Source organism: Heterodontus francisci, chromosome 2 (genome assembly GCF_036365525.1).
Source record: "Heterodontus francisci isolate sHetFra1 chromosome 2, sHetFra1.hap1, whole genome shotgun sequence".
NCBI lineage: Eukaryota > Metazoa > Chordata > Chondrichthyes > Heterodontiformes > Heterodontidae > Heterodontus > Heterodontus francisci.
In genome coordinates this window covers 8,532,228-8,547,317 of record NC_090372.1, presented here as the reverse complement: position 1 = coordinate 8,547,317, position 15,090 = coordinate 8,532,228, and the positions used below count along the sequence as shown (strand labels likewise).

At 40.6% G+C, this 15,090-nt stretch overlaps 1 protein-coding gene across 1 annotated transcript in view; it reads right to left on the bottom strand.

Annotated features, from left to right (window-relative positions):
* Nucleotides 1-15,090, bottom strand: part of atp2c1 (ATPase secretory pathway Ca2+ transporting 1) — a 122,399-nt gene that overhangs the window by 80,862 nt on the left and 26,447 nt on the right. The window contains exons 2-3 of the mRNA XM_068054073.1: nt 3,632-3,742; nt 1,493-1,609 (exon numbers count right to left, since the gene is read on the bottom strand). Of these exons, the coding sequence (XP_067910174.1) occupies nt 1,493-1,609; nt 3,632-3,742 (228 nt within the window). The remainder of the gene's footprint in view (nt 1-1,492; nt 1,610-3,631; nt 3,743-15,090) is intronic.

Below are 15,090 nucleotides of genomic sequence, written 5' to 3'. Positions count from 1 at the left end.
TGAAACAGGTTTTAAGCAAGTAAAGCAGAGAAAGGGGGAGGGAAAGGAAGGTCTATGATAGGGTGGACGGCGGGAAAGATTAAATAACAAAGGGGATGAAATGATGCAAGGCAAAAGGAGATGGCAACGGGATAAGTTAAAAAAAAGGCTGGATCTAGAGGTGGTGTAAATGGGAAATAGCAGAATCATCACCTATAGCTGCTTTCTGAAAAGAATTGGAAGCAGTGGTTATGATCTGAAATTGTTGGTCTCAATGTTGAGTCTGGAAGGCCGTCAAGCACCTAATCCAAAGATGAGGTGCTGTTCCTTGAGCTTCATTGGAAAAGTGTTGGAGGCCAAGTGGGACTGGGGTGGAAAATTAGGACAACAGGTGACCAGAAGCTTGGGGTCACACTTATGGACTCAATGGAGATGATCAGCAAAGCGGTCAGCCAATTTGCATTTGGTGTTCCCAATGTAGAGGAGACCACATTGTGAGCAGCGAATACAGTACACTAAATTGAAAGAAGTACAAGTAAATCGCTGTGGAAGGAGTGTTTGGGGCTCTGAATGATGGGAAAGGAGGAGGTAAAGGGGCAGATGTTGCAACTCCTGCAATAGCACAAAGGGTGCCATGGGAAGGGAAGGGAAGGGAAGGGGGTGATTGAGGACTGGACCAGGATGCGGCCAAGGAAACAGTCCCTCTGCAATGCTGAAAGGGGAGGGGAAGATGCATTTGGTGGTGGCATCGTGCTGAAGGTGGCGGAAATAGCGGAGGATGATTCACTGAATGTGGAGGCTGCTGGGGTGGAAGATGAGGGCAAGGGGAACCCTATTTCAGATTTCCAGCATCCAGTTTTTAATAGCCCTTCAAAACAGAGATAGGCAAGTTCCTCTTGCCATGACTAGGGGAGGTGGGAAATGATGGATGGGGCATGCTTGTCTTTTTCTGCCATTTTCTGAGTGAGAGTTTAGATAACAGGAAACAAAACTGATGCAGCTCAGGAGTTGGAACAGAAAGCTGGAGCAACTAGTCAGCCATCAGCAGAATAGAGGATTCAGGAGAGTAGAAATATTGGAATCAGGGGTAGGGAGTCACTGGAATAGGATGGTGAAAGGAGATGAAATTCCAATATCACCTTTTAGATTTGGTGAGAGAGAGCCAGACTTCAGTATTGATTAAGAATCTAACAGTATTGCTTCCTCCTTTCCCCATCCTATTCCAGTGCCTCTCTACCCCTGATTCCAATATTTCTGCTCTCCTGAGTCCTCTATTCTGCTGATGGCTGACTAGTTGCAATACTGTCAGACTCTTAGTCAACACCAAAGTCTGGCTCTCTCTCTCACCAAATCGAAAAGGTGACATTGGAATTTCATCCCCTTTCCTCACTCAAAACTTAATCAACTAAAGCTAAATTTCTCTCCTACCAGTCTTTTGCTCTGTTTTAGATACTTGAATAAATGTCAAATAAACAAAAGTGACTTAAATTATCTCACTACTGCAGTGTCTAACCTGTGAAATGTATTTTTTCCAAAGAGGTTCATCTTCATTGATTTCAAATTCATTCCATCCATGGTACGTCCGACGCCGAGAAATTTCATTATTTTTAAGACCATTGTGAAGGTCACCCTATGGTAAGAAAACAGCATACTTAATAGATATAACAAAGATGAAAGTGTGTTGGTGCCGTCACAGCAGAGGTATATATGCAGTTAGCACTCAGATAATGTGTGGCTACCACTTCAATTGTAATGAATTAAAAACAATGACATTTTATACAAACCAAAAAAGCTAGTTGGCTTCACTGTGAACTTGGAACAAGTTTCCCCCATTTTACATTTAAAATTTACTTGTCTTCTCTTTCAAACTCTTTGGCACCAGTTATCATTTGCTGGCTGTGTGTGTGAGGAGGTTACATTTACTCTGCTAATGCAGAGCTTGGGTTGGTTACTAGGAGGTGCCAAGAGCATAGTTGGGAGTGAATTACCCAATTTTCACTTCTTTCAGAAACTCATCCTGTCTGCAATTCCAGAATATGGTCCAGCATGTTGCTGCACCACAGAAACACAGGACATCAGAACAGCAGTAGGCCATTCAGCCCCTGGAGCTCATTATGCCATTCAATATGATTATGGCTGATCTGTACCTACAATCCATTTACCCACCGATGACCCCATCACTTGACACTCTGACCGAATAAAAATCCGTCGATCTCAGTCTTGAAAATTTCAGCTGACTCAGCAATCTCAGTCTTATGGCCGAGGGAACTCCAGATTTCCACCACCCTTTACGCAAAAATTTGTTTTTTTGGATTTCACTCCTAAATAGCCGAGATCTAATTTTAAGATTAGGCCCTCTTGCCCCAGATTCCCACACCGGAGTAAAATGTCTCTGTATCTACCTTATCAAATCCTTTCAACATTTGAAACATTTCAATTAGATCATCCCCTCAAACTTTACAGCTCAGAAGAATACAAGCCATGTAACCTGCATGTTATGTAACCTGCTCTTATAATTTGAGCCTTTGAGCTCTGGTATCATTCTGGTCAATCAGCACTGCAACCCCTCCAAGGCTAATACATTTGTCCTGAGGTGCAGTGCCCAAAACTGAACAGAGTACTCCAGCTGTGGTCTGTCCAAAGCTCTGTACAACTGAAGCATCACTTCCTCCCTTTTGTTTTCCAGCCCCTTTAAGATAATGGCCAGCATTCAATTAGCCACTATGATTACATTTTGTACCTGTGCACTACTGGGACCCACAGACCAGGAAGCTCCCAGATTCAATCTCTGATCAGTGCTGAGCTAGCTCATCTCAATTGCGGATAGAAATGGCACTACAAATGATGTCAGTACTTGTGAGAATGAATTGGAGTGGAAAAGGTGTCCAGGTTAAGCTTTTGTACCTGATGATTATTAAATGATCCTTGCTCAAAAATGCATACATATGAATACCAATTTAAGATTAAATGCATCTAGGCTTTAAACCCTGCACAGCTCATTAATGCATTTGTCTGGGCTCAAATAAGACAAATGGCCACCTGGACAAGACAACCAGAGGGCCACTAGTGACTTACCATCTTAAAGACAAAACTGTGTTGGGGAAGACGGATTGGAGCTATCAAATGTAAATATATGGATTGTCACAAGAGTAGCTTCATATAACAAACCAATGAATATTATAATCATTTCTTAACATCTTTTTGTATCACTTATGAATATAACCACCTTGTCACAACTCACCACTTTCTCAAGGGCAATTAGGGGCAGCAACAAATGCTGACCTTGCCAGCATTGCTCACATCCCATGAACGAATAAATAAAAAAAAAAATCACTCAATAAATGTCATTACACACATTAACTTTGACCCATTTCAAGCAATCTTTCATAACAATTTCTTTGAACAAATAATATTGCTTAGCAAAAAATATTTCCCTGAAAAGTTACTCAACGTTCAAAACGGATCGCATTTCAAAGGTGATTTTATTAAGAAACCGAAATTATAACAGCAATGTTATATTTTGCTGCATAAATTAAGTTCAATATTGAAAGCTTCATCAACATCATTGGTTAAAGCTCATTTGAAAATAACCCTTTAAATAGACACAAAGAATCCCACACCCACTTCCCCACCATAATCACATACACCTTACCTGCAAAATGCTAGCAACTTCATCAACAGGTAGTTCACTTGCCCTTTTTGACGACAGTACTGGAATCATTATTTCATTTTCACTGTGGTATAATGCCTCAGGTCCCGGAACCTATGGCACCAGAGACAAAGAGATACTGAATTGTACTGGAAATTAACTATCTAGATAATAGAGCATGACTGAGTACAGTAGCTACTTTACAGAAGATACAATGATACAGCTAACCCAAGTGCAACCGTCTGGCAAACTACCAATGTGAAGACTATGGATGTTCGGAGTTTGGTGCTCAATGATTTTAAAATTGAAACATGATTATTTATCTTTCAATTCAAATTTAATATTTATTATGAAGATGCTTCTATATCTTTTGTTCAGTATTTTCTTTGAGGATTCATATTTAAATTGGGACGATGGATTCATTGGAAGGCTGAAGATTTCATAGAAGCTGGACTTTGCTTTGTTGTTGACAGCTCATTGAAAGGACATTGAGATGTTGTTTAAAAACAACTTTGCTGGAAGTCAGGTGCTTTAAGTTTAATAAACCTGGGGAAGATGTTTACAGATAAGCCACATGGAGGTCAAGCAGTTGACTTTCTGTTTTGGGGTTTTGGATGTTGTTTTCAAGTCAGTTGGGGTGTGAACTATTTCGAAAACAGTTGGTTTTGCCTGCCAAGGAAAAAGAAACCACCCAGCTCACCTCTTTCTCTACCTCTTTGAATAAACCCTGCAAAGATCAAGTGTGGGACAGCTACAATCACTGATGCTGCATCTGTCCTGTGAAGCTGAACAACCCTGTGATTCAAGTGTGTGTTGGCTGAAACCACTGATGCCTCATGTCTCCTGGAAAGCCTACCAAATTAATTCTTGACATCTTCAGAACGAATTGCTTCGGAAAATATCCCAGTGACCCGTCTCCGTATACCTGGACGCCAGACAAAAAGGAACAACTGACTTCCTTCCACATCTCTTTTTTTTCTTCAAGAATTAGCAAGTATTTGGACAAAGTATTCTTCTTTTGTCTTTTTTTTTATAACAGACCTCTGCAGAGAGAAATTTTAATGCGTGTATGTGCGTGTGGAGAATTTAAAAAGGGAACTTTCATATTTCAATCTGTGTGTTAATGCTTGGCTTCGTTACTGGATTAAGTCTTATTTGATAATAAACTGATAATTTTGTTGTTTATTAAAGAAACCTGGTTGGCGTATTTTATTCTGGGATAAAAGAGTAGAGTATATTGGGGCGGCACAGTGGTTAGCACTGCAGCGTCACAGCTCCAGGGACCTGGGTTCGATTCTGGGTACTGCCTGTGTGGAGTTTGCAAGTTCTCCCTGTGACCGCGTGGGTTTTCGCCGGGTGCTCCAGTTTCCTCCCACAGCCAAAGACTTGCAGGTGATAGGTAAATTGGCCATTGTAAATTGCCCCTAGTGTAGGTAGGTGGTAGGGAATATGGGATTACTGTAGGGTTAGTATAAATGGGTGGTGGTTGGTCGGCACAGACTCGGTGGGCCGAAGGACCTGTTTCAGTGCTGTATCTCTAAATAAATAAAAATAAATAATAAATAAACAAATATATGATTGACCGAATTGGTAACTGGGGGTAAACATTTAAAAAATATATGTTGTGACCTGCTGGGAAATGGGACTAGAAAAGACAGTGCACTCCTCCCACCTCAGTCATAACATATAATTGGGGCTCTGTGCGGGCTAACCCAACGTGCAATTGTAAGTGGGGTGATAATAATTGGAAAAAAAGGAAAAGGAAAAACCAGGTTTCTTGTGCAATAGAGTAAAGTCTACACGACTGGAATGTCGTTGTCAGTTGCTACAACCTTTCTGGGGAAGGGGGATGTATCCTCAAGTGATTTTAGAAACTTAACCAAGGTTAGACTAAAGGAATTGGCAGAAAAGTTGGTATTAGAGTTAAAACCAGGAGCTAAGTAAGCCAATATAATTGAAGTAATAGCACAGCATTTGCAATTAGAAGGTGGCGGCAAACCAGATGGTAGTACAGTTGACTTAGTTGCAGATGAAGCAGCTTGAACTTGACAAAGAGAAAGAAATAGAATTGGAAAAACTTAAGCTTGAACAGGAAAGAGAACTGACAATAAAAAAACTTGAACTAGAATTTCAAAGAGAAAGTGAAAGAGAAGGAAGGGAATTTCAAATTTAAAAAGATGGAACGAAGACAAAGGAGTGGTCTTGACTCCAGTGAAAATGTTGGTAGGGAAAGATCTGACTCCAGCCCAGGACTCAGTGGAGAGCTGTTTAAATTTGTACAAGCCCTCCCAAAGTTTGAGGAAAGGGATGTAGAGGCATTTTTCATTTTGTTTGAAAAGATAGTCAGACAGATGAAGTGGCCGAAGGAAAGCTGGACACAGTTTATGCAAAGCAGGTTGATGGGCAGAGCTCATGAAGTTTATGCCATGCTTTCTGAGAAGGCTTCTGCAGATTATGAGATGGCAAAAAAGGCTATTCTTGTTGCTTATGAGTTGGTCCCTGAAGTGTACAGGCAGAAATTTCGGATCTTCCTGGGCTGACTTATATCGAATTTGAGAGGGTAAAGCAAATTAATTTTGATCGTTGGATGCAGGCACTAAATGCAGAGGCCATGTATGAGGTCCTTAGGGAACGAATTCTCCTGGAAGGATTTTAAAATTCACTCCCTCCATTAGTAAGAACCCATGTAGTAAACCAGAAGCTTTCAACAGCCAGACAGGCAGCAGAAATCGATGACTATAAAGTTTCTTTACAAGCCCAAACCCTTTGTCTGTCACCCCCACAAACCCAAGAAGGATAGGTGAGAGGATAAAAGGAAGGCAAGTAGCCAGGGACAGCTGGGAATACCCCAGGATCTCCTCCTCAGGCTAGAAAGGAAGATGCTGAGGGTAGAATTGAGGTTTGCAAGCCTAAGTGTTACCATTGTCACAAGGTGGGCCAGCTTCGTACAGAATGCTGGCAGTTGCATGATAAACCCATGGGACTTATTCGGGTACACAAGGCCAATGCAGAGAAAGGGGCCCTGACCGAGAGTACGACAGATCAGGTTGTAACTCTGACTGCAGCTGTAAGGCCAAGTATAAAAAACACTGAGTGCGGGGACATGAATAAGAATGTTATAGGGAATTTTTGTCAAAAGGCAAAGTAACTCCTTATCCGTCAAGTGAGGTGGGTAAACTTATAGTTATACTTAGGGATACAGGTACTACTCAAACTCTTCTGCTGGGGAAAGGCATAACATTTCTAGAGAGCACATTGAATACCAAGGTTTTAGTGAATGGTATCAGCAGGGATTATATACCTGTACCTTTGTATCGGGTGCACCTAGAGTGTGACCTAATGACTGGAACGGTAACTGGAGGAGTTGTCCATAGTTTGCCTATAGATGGAGTTGACCTACTCCTGGGGAATGATTTGGCCAGAGTGAAGGTAGTAACTTCTCTAGTAGTCACAGAAAAACCAACTGAAGTTAAAGAGACAGAACAGTTGCAAGAAAAGGTTCTAGGAATTTTTCCTTCACGTGTAGTGACCAATGAGCAATGGCTAAACAAGTTCCACGGAGGTAAAATTGGCACCATAGACAGATAACCGAATATCTGAAATTTTCGTTGGGAATTTTGATAATCCAAGTAAGTCTTCTCTGGTCAAGGTTCAGCAAGCCGATCCAGAGATAATAAAATGGCAAAAGTGGCTCTAACTGAAGCTGAGGCAAAGGAAGTTCCAGAAGGCTACTATATTAAAAATGGGATTCTGCTGAGGAAGTGGAAACCTGCAGATGAAGAATGGACAGTTGTTCACCAGATAGTGGCACCCCCCAAGTATCGCTGGGAAATATTAAGGATAGCCCATGAAATTCCTATAGTGGGACATGTGGGGATCTAGAAGACCCAATCACGCATAGGTCGACATTTCTATTGGCCAGGTCTTTCCAAGGACAGTTTTGCAAAAATGTGCCATACATGCCAGATTGTGGAAAAACCACAAACTGCCACAAAACCGGTGCCTCTAATTCCCATACCAGTTTTTGGGGAACCATTTAGTAGGGTGTTGGTAGACTGTTTAGGACCTTTACTGAAAACAAAAGTGGGGCACCAATATATACTCACCATCATGGATATGGCTACTTGGTTCCCAGAGGCCATTCCCTTGATAACAATTTCTGCTAAGTTAGTGGTAGAGAGGTTAAGCCAGTTCTTCACTAGATATGGATTACCGATTGAGATTCAGTTGGATCAAGCTTCCAATTTTATATCTAAAATTTTTCAGAAAGTTATGGGTAATTTGGGTATAACACTGTTAAAGTCTTCAGCATACCACTACCACCCACAGACACAGGGGCATTAGAAAGGTCCTATCAGACCCTCAAAACTGTGATGAATATCTCCATGATTGGGATAAAGCGTCAGTATTTCTTTTGTTTGCCACTAGGGATTCACCTAATGAGTCTACCGGTTTTAGTCCTTTTGAATTAGTTTATGGGCATAAAATAAGAGGTCCTCGAAAACTACTCGAAGAAAGGTTTTTAGAACAGAGGGACGAATCTTCCGTGTTAGATTATGTATCCATGTTCCGGGAGCCTGCAAAGTGGCTCAGGAACACCTTAAAGCCTCCCAAACAACCAGGAAGAAATAGGCAGACAAGCATGCCAAGACCCGACCACTTCCACCAGAGGATAAAGAGTTAGAATTATTACCTTACAGGGTGAACCGCTGAAAGCACAGTTCAGTGGTCCATATAAAGCGGTCAAAGGAATTGGTAAAGTAAATTAAAAGCAAAATACTGCAGATGCTGGAAATCTGAAACACAAACAAGAAATACTGGAAATACTCAGCAGGTCTAGCAGCATCTGTGGCGAGAGAAGCAGAGTTAACGTTTCAGGTCAGTGACCCTTCATCAGAAGAACAGTTCTGATGAAGGATCACTGACCTGAAATGTTAACTCTGCTTCTCTCTCCACAGATGCTGCCAGACCTGCTCAGCATTTCCCGCATTTCTTGTTGGTAAAGTAAATTATTTGATTGACACCCCAGATCGCTGGAAAAAGAATCGGCTGTGTCATATCAATATGTTGAAACCATATCATCGCCGGGAGGAGGATAAGCAAGCACAGGTATGTCAGGTAGGAAGAACAGTGAAGGACGAAAGGGATAGTGAGGATGAGGCAGGAGGAGACAGAGACAATTCTCAAACTGAACCTCCTACTATCTGGTTAGCTAATATTGAATTGTTAGGGAGATTGGACACTATGCTTTCATATTTAGATGCAGAACAATGAGACGACCTAACAAGGCTACTCACGGCATTTAAGACTCTGTAGGGACAAGTCAGGATGTACAACCTTAGCCACACATGATGTGGATGTAGGGGAATCCTTTCCTATAAATTGATATGACACAGTCGATTCTTTTTCCAGCAAGCTGGGTTGTCAATCAAATAATTTACCAATTCTTTTGAACACTTTATATGGACCACTGAACTGTTCTTTCAGCAGTTCATCCTTATCACTTCAGTCCAGAGAAACAGCCAGGTAAAAGCAGAAATCCAATACATGTTGGAAAACCACCTAACTGAACCCAGTCAAAACAGCTGGAGTTCCCCAGTCGTGTTAGTGCCTAAACCGACGGTTCAACTAGATTCTGCATAGACTACAGAAAGGCTAATGCAGTAACAAAGGTAGACTCCTACCCAATTCCTCGCTTATAAGACTGTATTGACAGAGTGGGCAATGCCACATTTCTTACAAAAATAGATTTGTTAAAGGGATGCTGTCAGGTTCCTTTAACACCCCAAGCTAAAGAAATATTGGCATTTGTCACACCAGACTGTCTTTTCCAATGCCAGGTGATGCCATTCAGGCTAAAAAAAATGCCCCAGCCACTTTTCAGAGACGAATGAACCAAGTGGTAGCCAGTTTTCTGTACTGTGTGCTTTATCTTGATGATGTGCTGGTATATATTGACACTTGGAAGGACCACTTGGAATAACTAGAAACTGTTTAGAAAATTACAATTAGCTGATTTAGTGAGAGGCGATGGCCTAGTGGTAATGTCACTGGACTAAGTAACCCAGAGACCCAGGCTACTGCTCTGGGGACATGGGTTTGAATCCCACCATGGTAGATGGTGAAATTTGAATTCAATTAATCTGGGAATTTTAAAAAAAGCTAAGTCTAATGGTGACCATGAAGCCATTGTCGATTGTTGTAAAGCCCATCTGGTTCACTAATGTCCTTTAGGGAAGGAAATCTACTGTCCTTGCCTGGTCTGGCCTACATGTGACTCCAGACTCACAGCAATGCGGTTGACTCTTAAAATGCCCTGTGCAATGGCCTAGCAAGCCACTCAGTTCAAGGGCAATTAGGGATGAGCAATAAATGCTAGCCTAGCAAGAGATGCCCACATCCCACAAATGAATAAAAAAACCTTGCCAAAAATGAATGTGCAAAAGTGAAAGTAACCTACCTCCTGCATATAGGACAAGTGTTGCCAAGAACATCTAAATTTACAATACAACAACAAAACACTACAAGCATTTGTGGAATTCCCTACCTCTAAGACCAAGTGAGAAATCATGAGGTTTTTGGAGATGTGTGGTTTGGGGATGTGCGGTTTGTAACGCAAGTTTGTACAAAGTTTTAGTACCGTAGCTGCTCCACTGAGAGATTTACTACAAAAAAACCAAGGTAGCATGGTCAGGCGAGTGCCAAGCATCTTTTGAGAGGCTGAAACCCATTTTGATTAATGAACCAGTGTTGGCTGCTCCAAACCTCACTAAGTCCTTTAAGGCAGCAATCGATGCTAGTGACCTGGGGGTCTGTGCGATGCTGTTAGAAGATGGTGAATCAGGCACAGAAAGGTCAGTGGGATACTTCTCCAAAAATCTGAATCTACACCAAAAAAAAGATATTGTCAGGCAAACCCCCCACCTGCCAAGACTAAGGCATACATTATTCCGCCACATGAACATTAAAACTTAAAATTGCAAGCCCCTGACTGGAAAGACATTTGCATAGTAACAGACAGTGTTGGAACAATGGGGACCCAGTCGTTGCTTCCCCAATAGACAGAAGTGGTCAGACCAGTTTTAGTCACATGACTAACTTGGCTGTTGGAGGTTTGAACTGAGAGTTTTAAATTGGGGAAAGCAATATTTGAAAGAAGAAAGCAGTGTGCTGCCTGTTGGAACAGAACGTCCTCTCCAGTCCTGCCTGCCTCCATCTCTTCCTGAACTGAATCTTGTGAAAACACGTGAAACTCAAAGAGAGTAAAGTCTCCTACGTGAACAAGGTTTAAGAAGAACACTAGGCCTTGACGAACAGCAAGACTACCTACAACAAGTGAGCTCAAAGCACAGTAAACAAGAAACTCTTCTTATTTTGCCTCAAACCCCTCTCTACTATATTTTCCTCCTCTTTTCTGTCCCTATTTGCATGTGTGTATCGCGTGTGCATGCTAGTGTGGGCGCGTCGTATATCCGCATGCGTTAACCGTATTAGAATTTAAGTAAGTTTAATAAATTTCACTTTTCTCTTTTGAACCGAAGAAAGCCTGTTTATGCTCATTTCTTTGCCTTATAATTGGAAAGCTGTGGAGAAAGATTCACAAAAAGGGGAGCTCAAAACTCTGTGTTTAAAATTAAAACCCTGTTACAATAAGAGCAGGTAAAGACAACAAAGGACCCTTAGACACATTTCTCACCTGGTCATAACAATATTCAACAGTGGAAAAAGAAACCCTGGGCTCATTACTAGCTCTTAAGCATTTTGAAGTCTATGTCCACCACAACTACAGAAACACACTGATCATAAACCCACCAGCCTTTGTGAAAAAAATTTAAAAACCAGAATGCCAGAATACTCCGATGGAGTTTATGACTGCAACCTTATCACTTAAAGATTATCCACATTGTGGGAAAAAATAATCTAATTGCAGATGCTTTATCTAGGATTTAACTTTGCTTTGAGTTATCTGAGTGCAAAGATGGCACAAAGCAGAACTGTATTAGCTACAGGTAAAGAGTGAATGAAAGCGAATGTGTAAATGTATTTTAATATTTTTCATCTTGTTTTCTTCCCTACTCTTTGTAATGAAACACATTTGAAAATGGTGTTTCATTCCTCCAAGGATAGAGGTGTTATGAAGATGCTTCTACATTTTTTGTTAAGTAATTTTTTTTCGGACTCATTTAAATCGTGGAGGTGGATTCATTGGAAGATTGAAGATTTCATAGAAGCTGGACTTTGTTTTCTTGTCGACAGTTCATGGAAAGGACACTGAGAGTTTGTTTAAAAACAACTTTGCTTTAAGCTTAACAAACAACAGAAACCTTGGTGATTTGGGAAAGACATTTCTAGAGAAACCACATGTCAAGTTTTATGGAGGTCAAGCGGTTGACTTTCTGTTTTAGGGTTTTGGATATTGTTTTCAAATCAGATGGGGTGTGAGCTGTTTTGAAGACAGTTGGTTTTGTCTGCCAAGGAAAAAGAAACCACCCAGCTCACCTCTTTCTCTACTTTTTTAAAGAAACCCTGCAAAGACCAAGTGCAGGAGAGCTAAAATCCCTGGCGCTGCATCTGTCCTGAGAAGCCGAAAAACCCTGCAATTCAAGTGTGCATTGGCTGAAACCCCTGATGCCACATGTCTCCTGGAAAGCCCACCAGATTAATTCGCAACATCTCCAGAACGAGTAGCTTCTGAAAAGATTCCCAGTGACCCGGCTCCGTATACCCGGACGCCAGACAAAAAGGGACAACTGACTTCCTTCCATACCTTCTCTTTTTTTCTTCAGAATTAGCAAGTATTCGGACAAAGTATTCTTCTTTTGTCTTTTGTTTTGGTAAAAGACCCCTGTGGAGAGAATTTCTGTATTTTTTCCAGAGTGTATGTCAGTGTGTATGTGGGGAATTTAAAAAGGGAACTTTCATATTTCAATCTGTGAGCTAATGGTTTGCTTTGTTACTGGATAAGTCTTATTTGATAATAAACGGATAATTTTGTTGTTTATTAAAGAAACCTGGTTGCTGTATTTTATTTTGGAATAAAAGAGTAGAGTATATGATTGACCAAATCGGTAATTGGGTAAACATTTTAAAAATATATGTTGGTGAGCTACGGAGAAGTGGGACTAGAAAAGACTCCTCTGTGGTAATATGTTTAAACATCCAAGACAAGGAATTTCTCAGAGCTGACCCTGGGCAGACCAGCAAAAAGACTGCAGACTTGCAGGATGACAATTCGTTGTAGTACTGAGGGAATGCTGCAGTGTCTAAATCACCATCTTTTGGATAAGACATAAAAACAAGACACCATCTGACAGTTCAGGTGGACCTGGAAGGTCGCATGGCACTACTCGAAGACAGAGGTTGCCCAACCCAACATTTATCAATCAGCCAACCCCACCAAAGACAGATTTATTGGTAATTTATCTTATTGCAGTTTGTGGGCCTTTGCTGTGCACGTGTCTTTACAACAGCAGTTGACATAAGCAATTCGCTGGCTGTGAAGTGCTTTGGGCTGTCCTGAGATTGAGAAAGGGCTTCGGCAAATACAAGTACTGGCTTTCTTTCTGAAATACTAACAAATCCCTTCCATTTATGAGGCGACCTGAATTGCACAGTAAAGGCGGAACCTGCAATTACTGACGAGGAAACAACTGTTTTTTCAGTCGTCAAAGTTAACAGTAGAAACAATAAACAAATGGGAGAACATGATTAGGATAAAAGCAAAATACTGCACTTGCTGGAAATCTGAAATAAAAACAGAATATGCTGGAAATACACAGGTCATGCAACATTTGTGGAGAGAGAAACAGAGTTAATGTTTCAGGTCAATGACCTTTCATCGAACCAAGACCGTCATTAGGATTTGATAGGGATGAATAAGCGGTATGCTATCATGTGAGAAGTTGTTTTAATCAAATTCACCTAACACTAACAGTGAAGACCAATGCTGCTATCGAGAATAAAAAAATGTACCATCTCTATACAGACCCAGATTTGGCAAAGAGGATTTGTTAAAAGCCTTCACAAGAACCTATCTGTGGGAGCACAATGCACTAAGAAGACATACAAGAATGTATTCACTGGTACATTAGAGCTATTAAACTCCTACTGTTGTTGGTCCATTGGGAACTGTCCAGTGCACAGTTAAATTTGAGGATACAACATTCAGACTGAATTTTCAAGTGCAGTGACCCAATACATTACAGATTACTCCACCCCAAGGCAGCTACTATTCTAAATCCTCGCCAGCAACACAAAAAGTGATGTCATTGAACTTAAAAATCAATTCAGTTCTTATTTTGGCAGAAATAAAATCTTAAGATGCACCATCCAGCAGTACATGTTGCACTTGCATGAGATAATGAATAAGCCTCAATTTTGGTGAACATTAGTTTTAATAGGAATGTAAAACCATTAACTGTGTCCAAATAGCTAAGGACATCATAAAAAGTCCACTGCTCCTTTAAAGCTAGTTTAACATTATGTTGAAAGTATATCAAATGTAAAGCTGCAATTAAAAATGCCGTCAATTTTTTCCAGAGCAGGTAAAATGAACTTTGGAAAGAACATGGTTTCATTTTAGGGTCAAATTTACTGGTAGAGATTTAACATTTGAGATTTTAATACATCATCTCTTTTGTTAGCACAAGGAACAAAACTAATTGAGGTGCCAGAAAATTCAGCACATCTGCAAATGTGGCAATCATGGAAGTTGGTTGACAACACCCACCCACTTCCTGATTTACAAAGGAATGACTCAAATATTGCGCACAATGTTCTCAGAAACATTTACTTTTCCACTGTTTTTGGTATTGAGTAAAGGAGCTGATTTTGTTGCTATCCTCTTACCAACATACAACCTCAAAAGTAGGTTTATACTAAAAGTTAAGGCCCTACAATCTCAAGAACAATTGAATCTGGATATTATCAATTTTCATGACCTCAAATGGTACCATACATAACCAACATGCCGCTACATTGGCAGACAGATATCCCACAACCTTTCAGTTTCCAGCAATTTTCACTGCGCTATCCAGGGCAGATCAATTAGTACAACCAACTTGTGCCGAACAGTACAAACAGTATAAAAAAGTAAAGCCTGCCATAAAAATGGATTTTGGAAGTGGTGATTTGAGCACTATGTCCACATGATCACTACAAACTGTATTCACATGCAGATTCTACTTACATCCTAAAGTTAAAAATAAACTTTTTAAAGAAAAATCAACTTGGTTGCCAGAGTTGGCCTTGAACCCACGATCTTGTGACTGAGAGATGGGAGGGCTATCAAGTGAGCCAAAACAACATTAATTTAATACTATTATCCAATTACTGCACGAAAGTTTTTTCTTAAAAACAAACCATGTGTTTTTTCCGCCCAAGGGATGAATGATTTTTATTCAGTATCTACCAGACATAATAGGAAAAGTAAGTAACTAATCAGCAAATAAAGAAAAATCACA